The sequence below is a fragment of the Suricata suricatta genome, chromosome 3 (genome assembly GCF_006229205.1).
Source record: "Suricata suricatta isolate VVHF042 chromosome 3, meerkat_22Aug2017_6uvM2_HiC, whole genome shotgun sequence".
Classification (NCBI taxonomy): domain Eukaryota; kingdom Metazoa; phylum Chordata; class Mammalia; order Carnivora; family Herpestidae; genus Suricata; species Suricata suricatta.
The window spans coordinates 134,193,564-134,208,319 of record NC_043702.1 but is presented as its reverse complement, the minus strand read 5'-3'; the positions used below and the strand labels follow the sequence as shown (position 1 = coordinate 134,208,319).

At 43.2% G+C, this 14,756-nt stretch overlaps 1 protein-coding gene across 1 annotated transcript in view; it reads left to right on the top strand.

The window, feature by feature from the left end:
* CACNA1E (calcium voltage-gated channel subunit alpha1 E) overlaps positions 1–14,756 on the top strand; it is a 496,040-nt gene that overhangs the window by 396,505 nt on the left and 84,779 nt on the right. The window contains exon 10 of the mRNA XM_029935255.1: positions 12,155–12,270. Within this exon, the coding sequence (XP_029791115.1) occupies positions 12,155–12,270 (116 nt within the window). The remainder of the gene's footprint in view (positions 1–12,154; positions 12,271–14,756) is intronic.

Below are 14,756 nucleotides of genomic sequence, written 5' to 3'. Positions count from 1 at the left end.
CAAAATCCACACACCTACAACTCTGGCCAAGGCAACCAAGATCTAGATATAACTTGTAGGGTCTCACTGCTTCCACTCATAGATGTTATCTGGCTGTTGTCAACAGGGTGACAAGAGACATTCTATGAAAACTTAGGTCATTGACTTCTCTGTGGCAACCCCACCAATCAATGGCTTTCAGATCACGTCAAGTAAAAAGTCAAGTCATTTAAGGGCCTCTAAAACCATACATGGTCTAACCCCAGCCATGCAGTCTATTACCCACTGTGAGCTCATCTCGTTATTATTGGGATTGTTCAGTCCACTTGAAGCCATATTGGCCCCTTTCTGTTCTTGGAAATCTCCTCCAGGACATCCTAACCCTACAGCTTTGCCCGGGTTATTGCCTCTCCTGGAATCCTCTCCCTTAGATACCTGCTTGGCTCACTCCCTCATGCCTCAAGTCATTTCTCATGCCTGGCCTTCCCTGGCCGCTCGACTCCAAGTCCCAGACCTCTTCCCCATATTTACTGCTCCTCTTCCATGCTTTATTTTCCCGCTTCACGCTTACAAGTATATAATATACTTTATATTGCCCTTATTTATTTTGTTTATTGTTTGTCTCCTCCACTAGAATGTAAGTTCCGTGAGGGCAAAGATTTCTGCTTTTATGGTTGCTGTTGTAGCCCCATATTCTAAGATAATACCGACCACACAGCAGGCACTCAGTTAACCATATTTTGGAGGCAGAATGAATAAGTATAGTTGGATAGATGGTCAGACGGATGGATGGATGAAGGCCTTGATGTAATATGTTGTATATATATTATGATACATTCTCAAGAGTGTCAGTGATACTTCAAATAGGCACTCAGAACACCTACTCTGTACTAGATACTATACTTTGCATTTTCCATCTATTATTTAATTTAATACAATGCTTTGGGACAGGTATGGTGTTTATTCCTATTTTACAAATGAGAAAACTGGAGATTCAGAGGTTAACTTGCCCCAGATCACACCCTGATGTAGACAGGATTCAAATCCAGTTTGGTTCAGTTTCAGAGCTTTTAATTATTATGCTCTAATGGTCTGGATTATACCAACTTCAAGGTTAAAAAGCAAAACAGGACACATATTCCAACTTCTTCATTATCCCCTTTGTGTTAATTGCCAGGCCTTCCCCTGCATCTACTTGAACAAATAAGTATCAGTGTGGAGAAGAGAAAGAAAGAAAGACCATGCATTCCCCCAAGATCCTAAATGAATATGCCTCTTTGATTTCTCGTGACTGAAATGTCATGAAGATGTGGAATGCACTGACTTTGGAATCCAGGGATCCAAGCATGCAGATGACACCGCATGCTGTAGGCCTTGGACTAGCAAGCCATCTGAGCTGTCTGTACCTTGATTTCCTTGCATGTCAAAGGCAAAGCTTGAAGAATTAATTTTTTAGGTGTACCCCACCTGATATTCTGGTCTGTGAGACCTGTGGCTTTTCTTTCATTGCTGTGGGTGTAGGGTGGAGGAGTAGGGGTGGGATACAGCATTCTGTGTTAGGCCATTTATTTGCCCTAAAGAAGGACTTATTGGAGGAGCCCTCCCACAGCTCTTGATCTCTGAGGAAGAGTGACACGGTATGATGCAGTACCTGAGGTCAGCATCCTGCACCCTTTTGGACTCCCATCCATCCTGCTTATTAGAGTCAACATTGGATGGCATTTAGAGAATCGGGTGCTGTTCTGGCCTTTATTTATTAGCAATCTAAGGCTCCTTAAATCCTTTCTGAAATAAGTCAAGGGATAAGGCATAAATAACAAAAATGTAGCTGAACTGTGTGACCTTCAGTAAGGTGTTTACCTTCTCTGGGCCATGTTTGCTCCTCTTAAAAATGGGAGAGAAACTTCCCCAGGCTCATATGAACAACAAAAAAGCTATTTTACCCCCCATCCTCCAGCCCTTATTCCAATGAGACTGAAATAAAACCACAGCCAACCCACAATTGCCTATCTGACTTCCCCCAGTTTCTCTTAGTTTCAGAATATATAGGACCAAAGAGATTTTTCTTGATGTCTATCCCAAATTCCTCCTTCTGGAAGCAAACATCTTACAGGAAGACTGGCAAAGTTCCATTGGGAGCCGTGTAGCATGTTGGAAATGTGGTCTCTGAAGAGTAATAGGAATATGACCATGTGGCCATGTGCGTACTTGGCAAAGCCTGTCTGCATATGCTTCTACTTACCAGTGTGAGCGTGTGTGTATTTGTGCCAGTGTGTGTGTGATGAGGCGTACAAGTATGTACAGGAGTGTGGGTAAACAGATCTTTGAGTCACACAGGCCAGCCCATCCTGGAGGGCTTTGTCTTCCTTTTGGTTGCCATGACAGCCGCAAAAGGCCTCTGCATCAGTAAACAAAGCTCCTTGTGTGGACTGAATCGGGAGGAGGGGTCTGGAGCTGGAGGCTAAAATGGGAGCCAGAGTCCTCCAGCAGAGTGTTTCTTGTCGAAGCAGACCTCCCAGAACATTTTCCTCACAATGGAAATGGAGATACCTGTCCAGGTATCCTGTGACTCTGAGGCGACATAACATGGCAGGAATTTCAGGCTGTAGCACGGCTTTATTGAACCTCCCTAAAGTTAGTCCCCATGAGTTAGTCACCTCATGATAAATTCTGGCAATGGGAATGACCAGGTGTCCTCCCGTCACCCCATGGATCAAAACCAGTCACTTTAACGTATTAATATACAAATTAGCACTTTGTGAATTATCTGTGGCAGTGGCTCCTTTATAGATCTATGAGTTCCTAAAATCGAAATCATTTTAATATTAACTTAAATATGATTTAAAAGACAACTTCTATAGGCTTTCTCCCTATATATCTCCCACCAGTCACACATAACAGATGTTTTAGGTGTTATACCTTGTCTGAGATTATCTATTTAATTCTTCTACTTTAACTAATTGTGAATAACTTGTAAATAATTGGCTATATAGGAATTGTTGATTTTTACAAATTATGCCTCTCATGTAAAGTGCTGGGAAACAAAAGCAGTCGCAAATGTAAATTCGCTACCTAGGCTGAAGGAAGGAAATTGTACTTAATGAAGCAGAACAAGAAGATCAGCTTTCTTTTTAGTTCCCATAACTGAAATTTAGAAATTCAGACTTTGCATACCTAAGTGACAGCCAGCATAGAGGGTCATCCATGCTTAGCTTCAGCTCACTTTCCTTTCATCTATGTGAGAGCTGTCATGGAGGGGAACTGCAAGATATTGTCCTGGACAAAATGAGAGTGGGGGTGAAGGGGTGGTAATGGTTAAAAACTATGGATAGCAGAATTGGGTGGAAGTATCTCTAATGACACAATTTGGACTTTTACTATTATACAGCCTCTTACAAGAACTGAGGCAGGACTACCAGAGTAACCAAATTAATTCCTGTCCTCCATCATAAGCAGAGAGTTTTTTGTGACTTTCTGATGATTGACAGGGAAATTGACACAGAAAGGTTACTGCCTGGTTTATTAACACAGAAGTTACGTGGAAACCTAACTCTCAAGATAGACATGATAGTATTTCTGCTGTATCACACCGGATTTATTTTTGTTCCCCCTGTTTGGGATTCTGGAGTCTAGGTGCATCCCATCTTGCATTCCGTTTCATCTGTGGGTGTTGCTGCTGGATGGAGCAAATGAGGAGAAGTTCTTTACCCATCCTCTACCTGAAGCCTCAGACCAATACAAAAAGGGCTGAGGGCTCATGAGCACTCATCTACTATAAGCTATATTTACTCCTTTAAACTTCCTATTGCTTGATTAAAGGGAATTAGATAAATTGAGATATTTGGAGGGTCACTCTTTTAGGTATCTTTCAAGACGAAGTTTGGCAGTGGTCAGCAGGATGACTAAGTAATGTGGCAGCCATATACTTTATCTTTGCAAAAGTATCATCATCCAGATAATCCCAGGATCCTCTGTGAAAAGGAGAAAGTGTACTCAGGTCTTCAGGGAAAAGAGGGGTCACTGGAGGGGGCATGCTTCCCTTTTCTTGGGGCCAGTCACATATATACTCAATGAGAATGGTGGACATATTGGATCTAAAGTCAGAATAGACACTTATTTTTGGCAGGTAATGGAACTGAATCTTGTCTGTTCTTGTTCTCTCTAGAGAAATGATGGCTATGCTCTGGACCCAAAAAGCACTACATCACTACATCACTACATCACTAGCTTGACTAATGCTGTGAATTTTATACTGGGTCTTTATTAACCCAACACAGAGCAATGGGTTTTTGTGCTATCCTCTTAATTAAAAAGATAGTCCTTTGAGAAAAAGCACAAAAACTGTTTTTATGTCCTGATTTTCCTTGACCTTATGCTCAAACTAAATCCCTTTTGTTGATTTTAAGTGTTGAGTTCTAGGTAGCACGGAAGATAGGTGAGACATTGTGGAAATACCCTAGTTTGAATTCTGGCTCTGCCTGCTGCTAATGAGGTGGTCTTGGGCAGGAGCCTTTCTGAATCTCCCAGTGTTTTTACAAATATAAATGAAATGGTTTACATGAAAGTGATTTGTAAATTGTTATGTGAATGTTATTTCTTTATATTTAACTTCCATAATCTATGGAATCTACTGTATCACCAGGCTTGGATCCAACTTCATAGGGCCTTATGAAGGCCCTTGGGCCTTGGAATGTGATGCGATGTAGGTTCTGCTTGACCTCATGAAGCTGTAGACTAGTCAGGGAGATAAGTCAGGGCACAAGTGTGACTGCAAAGGAGGGGTGAGAGATGTTATGAAAGACACTGGTGCCATACTTTGTGCTCTAGGCTCCCAGTGGAAGGAGAAGACAGAAAAGTCCCCTTGTTAAACATAATCCAGAAAGCCTCTCCCTACCCAGCCCTTCTTCATACACTGACATAGGGGCTGTTCAGGAAGTATCTCCATTGGTGCATATTCTTTGCCTTCCTGCTTTTAGCCAAGAGGCTTCTTTAAAAGACCAGGGCAGTATTATTGGGCTCTGGACCCTTGTGTACCGCGAAGAGGCTAGGTGGAAGGGTGAGAGGACACAGGGCACTGCAGTGATGGTAGAGGAGAGCAGGAAGCCAGCTGATGAGACCCGGAGCCAGGAAACTTCCAGATATGCAGGGAGGCTAGACTGGGATTTGTTGGTCTCCTTCACTGGAAATGAAGCTACAGGGTCATTTTGGGGGCCAGGTAGAAGTGACACACTGCAGTCTTGGTGGACTAATTCTACGGAGATCTTAGTGGAGACGAACAAAGGAACAGTGGTGGCAGTGTCTAGGAGTTACCCGGCAACTGCTGCTCTCCGTCCGGCGTGTCCACCTGCCTCCCTTTGAGTCAGTGTAGAGATGGAATGTTTCTTCATTTAAGCCTTTGGGAACCAGGGTAGAGCTATCAGTATGCTCTCCAACTCAGCCTGGATATTTTTAATTTAAAAAAAAAAATCTATTGGACATATACTGTGTGCCAGGCTAGTCTAGTCTGGGAGGATCCGAGTTGAGTAAGACATGGAATATTTTCACAAAAGGCTCACATAGAGGGAGAGGCAGTCACATGTGCTGCTTACCACAGTAAAGCCTGGCTGAGCGATGGGCTGTAAGGACACAGAGGAAAGAAGGCTGGTGACTCGGGAAGGGAGAGAGGGAGAGGAGAGGAAAGCTGAACAGAAGTGACTTTTCACAGTGACCTTGGAGAAGGATTTTGACAGGATTGGGCAGATACAAAGAGAAACAGTGTGGGCCAAACCCTGATAGCCACACTGCATTCTCCAGAACAGGGAGACGGGTGCTGCCACTGGAGCATGGCCGCAGTGACTGCAGGCAGGTGGGTGGGTGGGAATGATGGGAGGTGAGGTTTGGAGGAAAAGTTTGGATCAGGCTGTGAAAAACTGTGAAGGTCATGTTAGGTGTTTGTACTTCATTTAGCAGAGGGTGGAGGAGGCCGTGGAGGAGCAGGGGAAGCATAGAAAGAAAATGGAAAGTATAAGATCTGAGGGTCACGGTTCCTCTTAGTGACTCTGTGTCCTTGGATACTTGCTCTCTCACAGGGCCACTTAACTCTTTTTAGATTTAGTGCTCTGAGCTCGAAAATGGTGATGTTGGTAATAATGCTTATCCTCGATGCTAAAGGATTATTGTGTTCCTTTGCTCACAGCCTGCTTAAATTCTCCTTTTTTCAAGGTCTTCCTCAAAATATTACCTCCTTGTTAAACCTTCCTGGATCCCCAGAGTGTAGTTGAAAAATCAAGACACATACATATGAAACAATAAAGAAAACAGCACATAAATATGCCATTGGACTAGGGAGACGTGTGCAGCGTGAAGAGCTTGGGCTCTTAGAGCAGAGAGGCTTAGGGGCCAATCCTGGATCTGCTTCTTTCTTAAATTATCACAAGGTGTTTAACTTGTCTTTCCTTCTTTTTTTTTTTTTTTTTCCGAGAGACAGAGAGCAAGAGCGAGCAAGCATGCAGGTGGGGGAGGGGCAGAGAGAAAGGGAGACAAGGGATCGGAAGCAGGCTCCAGGCTCCAGCTGTCAGCACAGAGCCTGACCTAGGGCTTGAACCCACAAACCGTGAGATCAGGACCTGAGCCAAAGTCAGATGCTCAACTGACTAAGCCACCTAAGCCCCCGGTTAACTTTTAAATTGAGGATGCAAATACCTGTTCCACCTTCTTCTCAGAATGATTATAAAAAATATGAGCAAAATGTGTGAGGGTGCTCGGAAATGAGAAAGTGTCTCACAAATGCTACTCACTGTGATTATTATTTTAGGTTTAGACATGATTAGATCTGATGTGTGCTTTAGAAAGAATGTAGCAGAGAGATAAAATGAGAAGAGAAGCACATGGTTGAGAGACTATGTAAGTGATGTTGCAATAATCCAGGCTTAAAACGATGAGGTCCTGGACTGAGGCAATTAGCACAAAGAGGGAGGCTTGGTCCAAGTGCTGTTTTGAAGGTAGAACCAACACAACATGGCACACTAATTAGACAGGAAGAATATAAAGAAAGCAAAGAGCCAAAGGTAAAAACTTTGATAGATAGTGATACTGTGAGCCAAGCCAGCACCTTGCTTCTTTCTAATTGTTGACATCCAGAGAAGAAGGTAAGGAAAGGAGGTGCCCTACGGCCTGTATTCTATTATTCTGACTCTCAGTGGCCCTGGACTCTTCATTTTGACTGTCTTTCTCTCCATTTGCCCAAAACAGTGTTGATAGAACCATCTGAACCTGAAGACAAGCCCATAATTTCTCCTTTTAATATGCTCTCAGCCTGACTATGGCCATGATAAGGTGTCTGCGCCAAGGAATCCATCTATTTTGGCAGGAAATGGTGAATGAGGTGCCTCCTTTTCCCCTGCCCTGGGGCTGTGACACATCCCTCAACCCCTGGCTGGTTTTTTTCCTCCCTGGATATGAGAAGTGTTTTATTTTGGAAGGAAAATTGTGCTCAGACACTGAGTTTGAGTTTGCCGGCAATTTATTTCACATAAGTTCACTGCAGGAATTTTACAGGCCGATAATATACAGGATATTTTCTCTTAACAAGCCAATAAAGAAATAACGTACTCCAAATCAATGATAGATCAATCACACTGTTGTTCCAGGCAAGGGGAGGTGAAAGGGATGAAGTACACATTTAGCTGAGGTGTATCTTTATACAAGTTGGTCCTAGGGAGAGAGAGCTTAGCCGAACCGGGAGCTGATGTCCAGCTACCAGTGCCAAAGTCGCAGTCCCGTGTTACTAGAGCAGGTTGCTATGGGCTGGGGGCCGGTGTTGATGGGCAAGATGATCTTCATGGGGCTGTTGCATGACTTTCATCACTGCCTGTCAGTAGCACCTTTACAGATGTAAAATTTTATTCAACTTACTACTGGAAGCCCTTGCCACAGAAATCAGATAAGAACAAGAAATAAAAGTTATCCAAATTGGTAAGGAAGAAGTAAAACTTCCACTATTTGCAGATGACTTTATACCATATACGGAACACCCTAAAGACTCCCTCAAGAAACTACTAGAATGGATGAATGAATTCAGTAAAGTCCCAGGATACAAAATCAATATACAGATATCCATTGCATTTCTATACACTAATCATGAAATAGCAGAAAGAGAAATTAAGAGAACAATCCCATGTATGTTGCACCAAAAATAATAACATATCTAGGAATATGTATACTTCCTTCATGAAGGAGGTAAAAGATCCGGCCTCTAAAAACTATAAAACATTGATGAAAGAAATTGACGATGACACAAAGAAAGAGACATTCCATGCTCATGGATTGGGAGAACAAATACTTTTTAAATGTCTATACTACCCAAAGTAATCTACAGATTTAATGAAATCCCTATCAAAATACCAACAGCATTTTTTACAGAGCTAGAACAAACAATTCTAATATTTGTATGGAAACACAAAAGACCCCCAAATATCCAAAGCTATCTTGAAAATGAAAAACGGGGGTGCCTGGGTGGCTTAGTTGGTTAAGCATCCAGGTTCAGATGAGGTCATGATCTCATGGTTTGTGTGTTCAAGCCTTGTGTTAAGCTCTGCACTGACAGCTCAAAGCCTGGATCCTGCTTTGGATTCTGTGTCTCCCTCTCTCTCTGCCCCTCCCATGCTCATGCTCTGTCTCTCTCTCTCAGTAATAAATAAATAAATGTCCTAAAAATGCATTTAAAAAAAGAAAATGAAAAAACAAAACTGAGGTATCACAAGCCCAGATTTCAAGATTTACTACAAGGCTGTAGTAATCAAAATAGTATGGTACTGGTACAAAAGATCAATGGAACATAATAGAGAACCCAGAAATAAACCTGTTATTATATAGCCAATCTTCAACAAAGGAGGCAAGAATATATAATGGCAAAAAGTCTCTTCAACAAATGGGGTTGGTAAAACTGGACAGCTACACGCAAAGAAATGAAAGTGGACTACTCTTTTATACCATACACAAAAATAAACTCAGAATGGATTGAAGACGTAAATGTGAGACCTGAAATCATAAAAATCCTAAAAGAGAACATAGATAATAATTTCTCTGACATCAGCCATAACATCTTTCTAGATATGTTTCCTGAGTCAAGGAAAACGAGCAAAAATAAACTTTTGTGATTACAAAAGTTTGCATTCATAGCCTACTGTTCCCTTTGCCATATTATTACATCAAAATAATGCTGCACAGCAAAATAAACAATAAAATCACAAGATGGCCTACTGAATGGGAGAAGGTATTTGCAAATGACATACCTGCTAAAGAGTTAGTATCCAAAATATATAAAGAACTTCTACAACTCTACACCCAAGAAACAAATAATCCAGTTTAAAAATGGACAGGAGACATGAACAGATGTTTCTCCAAAGAAGACATCCAAATGGCCAACAGATAACATGAAAGGATGCTCAACATCACTCATCATCAGGGAAATGCATATCAAAACTATAATAAGATATCACCTCATACCTGTCAGAATGGCTGAAATGTAAAACACAAGAAACCGTGTTGGTGAGAATGTGAATAAAAGGAATCCTTATAAACTATTGGTGGGAATGCAAACTGCTACAGCCATTGTGGAAGACAGTATGGAGATCCTCAAAAAATTAAAAATAGAACTACCATATGATCCAGTAATTCCACTACTGGATATTTATCCAAAGAGTATAAAAACACTGATTGTAAAAGATATATGCACTGCTGTGTTTATTGCAACATTATTCACAATAGCCAAATTATGGAAAGAGCATAATGTCCATTGATAAATGAGTGGGTAAGGAAGATGTGGGATAGATGCACAATGGAATATTATTCAGCCATAAAGAGAATGAAATCTTGCCTTTTGCAACAGCATGAATGGATCTGGAGTGTATAATGATACAGGAAATTTTTAAAAAATGCTGTATTATTTCACTCACATGTGGAATTTAAGGAAAAACACAGCCCAAATTAACAAAGGAAAAAAAAGAGACAAACTGGGAACCTGACTCTTAACTATGGATAATAAACTGATGGTTACCAGAACGGAGGTGGGCGGGGGGATAGGTGAAGTGGGTGACAGGGATTAAGAGTATCTTGATGAGCACTGAGTAATGTGTCAAATTGTTGAATCAGTATATTGTACCCAGAAACTAATATGGCACTGTATACTAATTGGAATTAAAATAAACTGCTGGGGTGCCTGGGTGGCTCAGTTGGTTAGGCGTCCAAGTTCGGCTCGGGTCATGATCTTGTAGTTGGTGGGTTCAAGCCCTGCATCAGGCTCTGTGCTGACAGCTACCTCAGAGCCTGGAGCCTGTCTTCGGATCCTGTGTCTCCCTCTCTCTGTTTGTCCCCTGCTCATGCTGTCTCTCACTGTCTCTCTCAAAAATAAATAAAAAACACTAAAAAAATTTTTTAAATAAACAAAATAAAATAAAATAAACTGCAAAAAAGGTGTCAACTTTCCCAAGACTGGAGCTGATTGCCCCAAGATCTTCAAGGATCGCTCATAGATCAGCAAAGTATAGCCTTACTCAGACCAAGCACCCTTGGGTCATCCTCACAAATGTAGTCTACTCTTCCCTTTGCCATACTTGTTTCTTCATATGCTTTTATTGTTAGTCACCCAGTGTGGCCCCTCAGCATTTGAGTGACCAAGTTCCAATACATGAGAACAGAGGAGATGATGATATCCAGAGACAACTTACCTCATTCTTATAGCAAAACAACTTTCCTTTGAAATACAACATTTTTCCTCTTTTTCATATCCAAGTGGATTAAAACAACTTCACTTAAGTCATCAACAAGTGGATTTGAAATAATATCAATCAAATACAGGTTAAGGGAGTAGGTGACAGAACCCATAGTGGATGCTGGGCTCCCTCACCGTCAGGCTGCAGCTCTTTAGTTGTGGGGAGCACCTTGACCAAGGGCAACAGCTTCCAGGGTAGTGGGGAGCATGCCTGGACAATCGCTGGAGAGGCCCTACACTATTAAGGGCATAGTAGCCTGGAGGGGTGTTTGGTGAGAAGGGCATCAATAGAGGTGGTTATTAGAGAGGCCTGTTAGCAACTGAATATTTTCTTTTTTTAATTTAATATAATTTATTTCCAAATTGGCTTCCATACAACACCCAGTGTTCATCCCAGCAAATGCCCCTCTCAATGCCCATAATCTACTTTCCCTTCTAACCCCATTTGCTCAGCCATTAAATTTACTCATCGTTCTCTCTACCAGGAAGTCCTTGTGTCTCTCCCCCCCACCCCCCGTCCTTTTTTTCCCCTGGGGTGTTAGGCTTTTCATCATCTTTTGCCACAGAGTGGCTCTGGTCCCCTGCACCTGTCAGTAGACTGTGTCTTCTCCCTGACCCTGACCTTGGCTTTCCATCCATCTCATCAGCTCCACTCATACCCCTCCTATCTTCCTATGGTCTTTCTCTTGGAGCCAGTTGCCCTTCCCATGTCCTTCCCTTTCCTAATTAACCTCCAGTAGTCATCTTCACACAGCACTCAGTCCTTCAAGGCATTGGTGTCATTGGTCTTCAGTGGCAGCCTTTATAGAGTGTCATAGGATGCTGGATGCCAGAGGAAGCATGGCTCTATGGTTAGACTTTAGATCCCAGCAAATTACTTCCCTTCTCTGATCCTTGGTTTCCCTATCGGTTAAATAGGAAACTTAATAGTACTTATTACTTCACATGGTGACTGTAATGGATTGAATTAGAGTCCATGGGTATGAAAAACTTCATATAGGGCTGGTACCTAATTGGTACTTATAATTAATCACTGTGGTTATTAAAAGCATAAAGGGTAGGCGTGCCCCTTGGGGTGTTAAGGGCCTTATGTTGTAGCTGGAGAAACAGAACATAGTATTTTGAACCCTGGTTTGTCACCTGACTAAGAAATAGAGCTCTTTCAGAATAGAGCAAGCAGAGGGTGTTAGTTCTGACTGGGATGAAACTGATCTGGGAAGCTTCCTTCGTGAGGCTGAACAAAGTATGTTTCTGTGCACCATTTTAAGGAGGTGATAGCTGCAGCCTAGAACAAAGGAAAGGGGAGGTGAGGTATAGAGGGTCACCTGCTCAAACACTCTCTTGCTTCTACTTACTTCACCCTTCCTTTTAGTCATGGCACTACCCAAATTCACTGCTTATAAATCTTATTCTTCTGGTCCACAGGGAATTTGCCAAAGAGAGAGAGAGAGTGGAGAACCGGAGAGCTTTCATGAAATTGCGGCGGCAGCAGCAGATTGAGCGTGAGCTGAATGGGTACCGCGCCTGGATAGACAAAGCAGGTGAGGCATGGTGGGCTGCACAGGCATCAGTGCCGACGTCCCCCTGCGCCCCCCTCTCTCCCCCCCAGTGCCTCCATTCACTGGAGCAGTCTTGGCCAGAGCAGGGAGTAGCTCTGGATGCCTCACCAGCTTTATGGGCTCCGAGCTGGTCCCTCTTTCTTCCTCTGGGGACTTAACTGTCCCTATTCTTCTACCAAACGCCTTCATGAGGCCCACAGTTGAGCAAGGTGAACTGAGTGAAAGGTAACACAGTGCAATCTGAGAGCTGAGGCTGGGTAGGTGACCTCATACACCACTGCTGATAACAAAGTAACCAGCAGCAGCAGCAACAATCCATTCGTTCCACAAGTATCTGAGTGCTTACTTGTGCCACTTCCTGTTCTAGGTACTTGGGATGCAACAATGAGCCAAACAGACCACTAGCTCACCAAAGCCCCTTTCATGCCTCTCTATTGGTAGAGATAAACAAAATAATAAATAAATAACTTGTAAGAAGGTGATAAGTACAATGGAAAACACATCAAAGTAGGGTTATGGCGTGTAAGGTAAGCGGTGTTTTGAAATAGGGAGATCAAGAAGACCCTTTTGGGGAACAACTTGAAGGAGCTGAGGTGGTAAGTCCTGGGAAGGTCCGAGGGGGATATCTCAGTGCTAAGACTCTAGTGTGGAAGCAGACCAGGAATATGCCAAGAACAGAAGGAGGAATGAGTAAAGGGAGAGGGACAGAAAGGCAGGATGGGGGCAGTAATGAGAGGAGTGGGCAGAACTTGTTGGGCTGGCCTGTTCGTGCTGTAAGAACCATTGGAGGGTTTTGAGCTGAGGTGGGACATGGTCTGACTGAAGATTTTGACGGGGCCCTTTGGTTGCTGCATTGATAGTAGACCGTAGGAAGGCAAGGTCAGAAGCAGGGGCACCGACTTTGAGGCCCTTGGGGTAAACCCAGTGATACCTGATGCCCAGAACTGACTGTTCGTAGTCCCTGAGCTCTCACCAGTTCCTCACTCTGAGGCTCCACCTTGAGGAGAGGGCCAAACCTCTCACGATTTTATTAACCCACAGAAAACCACCAGCTGCAAGTTTGACTGTGGCTCAGCGGCTTATGAAGCAGTATCGATCACCCCATATCTGTCAGTAAAGTGGATGCATTTGCTTTCCTTATTATTTTAAAGATTACATTGCATTGGTGTTATATATCTTTATTTTCATCCTGAGCAAAGTAATTTATTTTAATAAAAAAATACACATGACAGCTTTGTTTTCCTCTATTCCTGGTAGAAGGCATAGCACAAATGTGAGGTCTCTCAGGGAAAAAACTGGAATATGACTTGATGCTTGGTTGCCTGAGACTTATTCTTCTCTAGCAGCTTTGGAATGACACCACGGCACTCCTCTTCTAACCACCAACACCCAAAAGCTCTCTCTCAGCTCTGGAGTCAACTTCTGATCATCTGTCAGGGAGGAGAGAGTATGTATGATTAAAAGTGCCATTTCAAGGCCAGATAATAACCACCTCCCATTTAGGACCATCTGCATCTCTTTGCTGCCTCTAGAAGCACATACCGTGCCCACTGACTGCACTTCCAATTTGCCCTTTCTCCTCCGAGGTTCTCGTGCGGGGGTTAATGTGAACCTCTCCTTTTTCCCAGAATGTTAACTCAGCCTTACCGAGCAGATTGGTCTCCAGGTCTGGCAGGCAACTCGAAGTTCCCCGCTGTCCTTGGCTTCCTGGGAGGAGGAGCCATCTGACAGACCACCATAGTGAGCAGTCTGGCAGCAGACCTGGAACAGAACCTTGTGCGCCCTGTCCGTGATCCCACCCGTGGTCAGGCAGCACAGGACGGATGCTGTTCTTTGTGGCTCTGCTTTCCAGATACATGCAGAATTCCAAGGCTCCACTTCCTTCCAGTTGGCAATGCCAGCTCTATCCTTCTAAGAAAAAAGACGCACTACAACGTCAAATTGGGCTTCCTGGCCCTTCCCTTTGCAAATGGGGTGTGAGTGAATCAGAGACATATGGGTTACATTTCCCTGGAAAGACATTCTCAAGTTCGAAAGAGAACTTGGCAAAAGGCAATGGGGGAAGGTGGGGGCAGCTTCCGCACATCCAGAGCCCTCAAGCGCTTTCCAGAGATACTCAGCAGCACCACACACCCTCCATCTGCCTTGGGGGTCCTCAGATTTGCCTACCCCAGCATCCAGGCACTGTACAGAGCAGATGTAACTTCCTGGCTGAGGTCATTCATGTTGCTATGAGGTATTTTAACGAGTACCTAATTTTTAAATATTGTCCTCTGAACAACATGTGCTATAAATGACTCTAAAACCTCTATGTCTGCATAAAGGAGCATCTCCCCAATAACATTTAACCTGTTAACATAGAGTTTTGCCAGAGGCTGTACTTAAAAAGGAAAGCTAAACATTTATGACTTGGTATAATGGCCTCCTGCGTGGTACCCTCCAAGCCTCAAAACGTTTCCCTCCCTGAG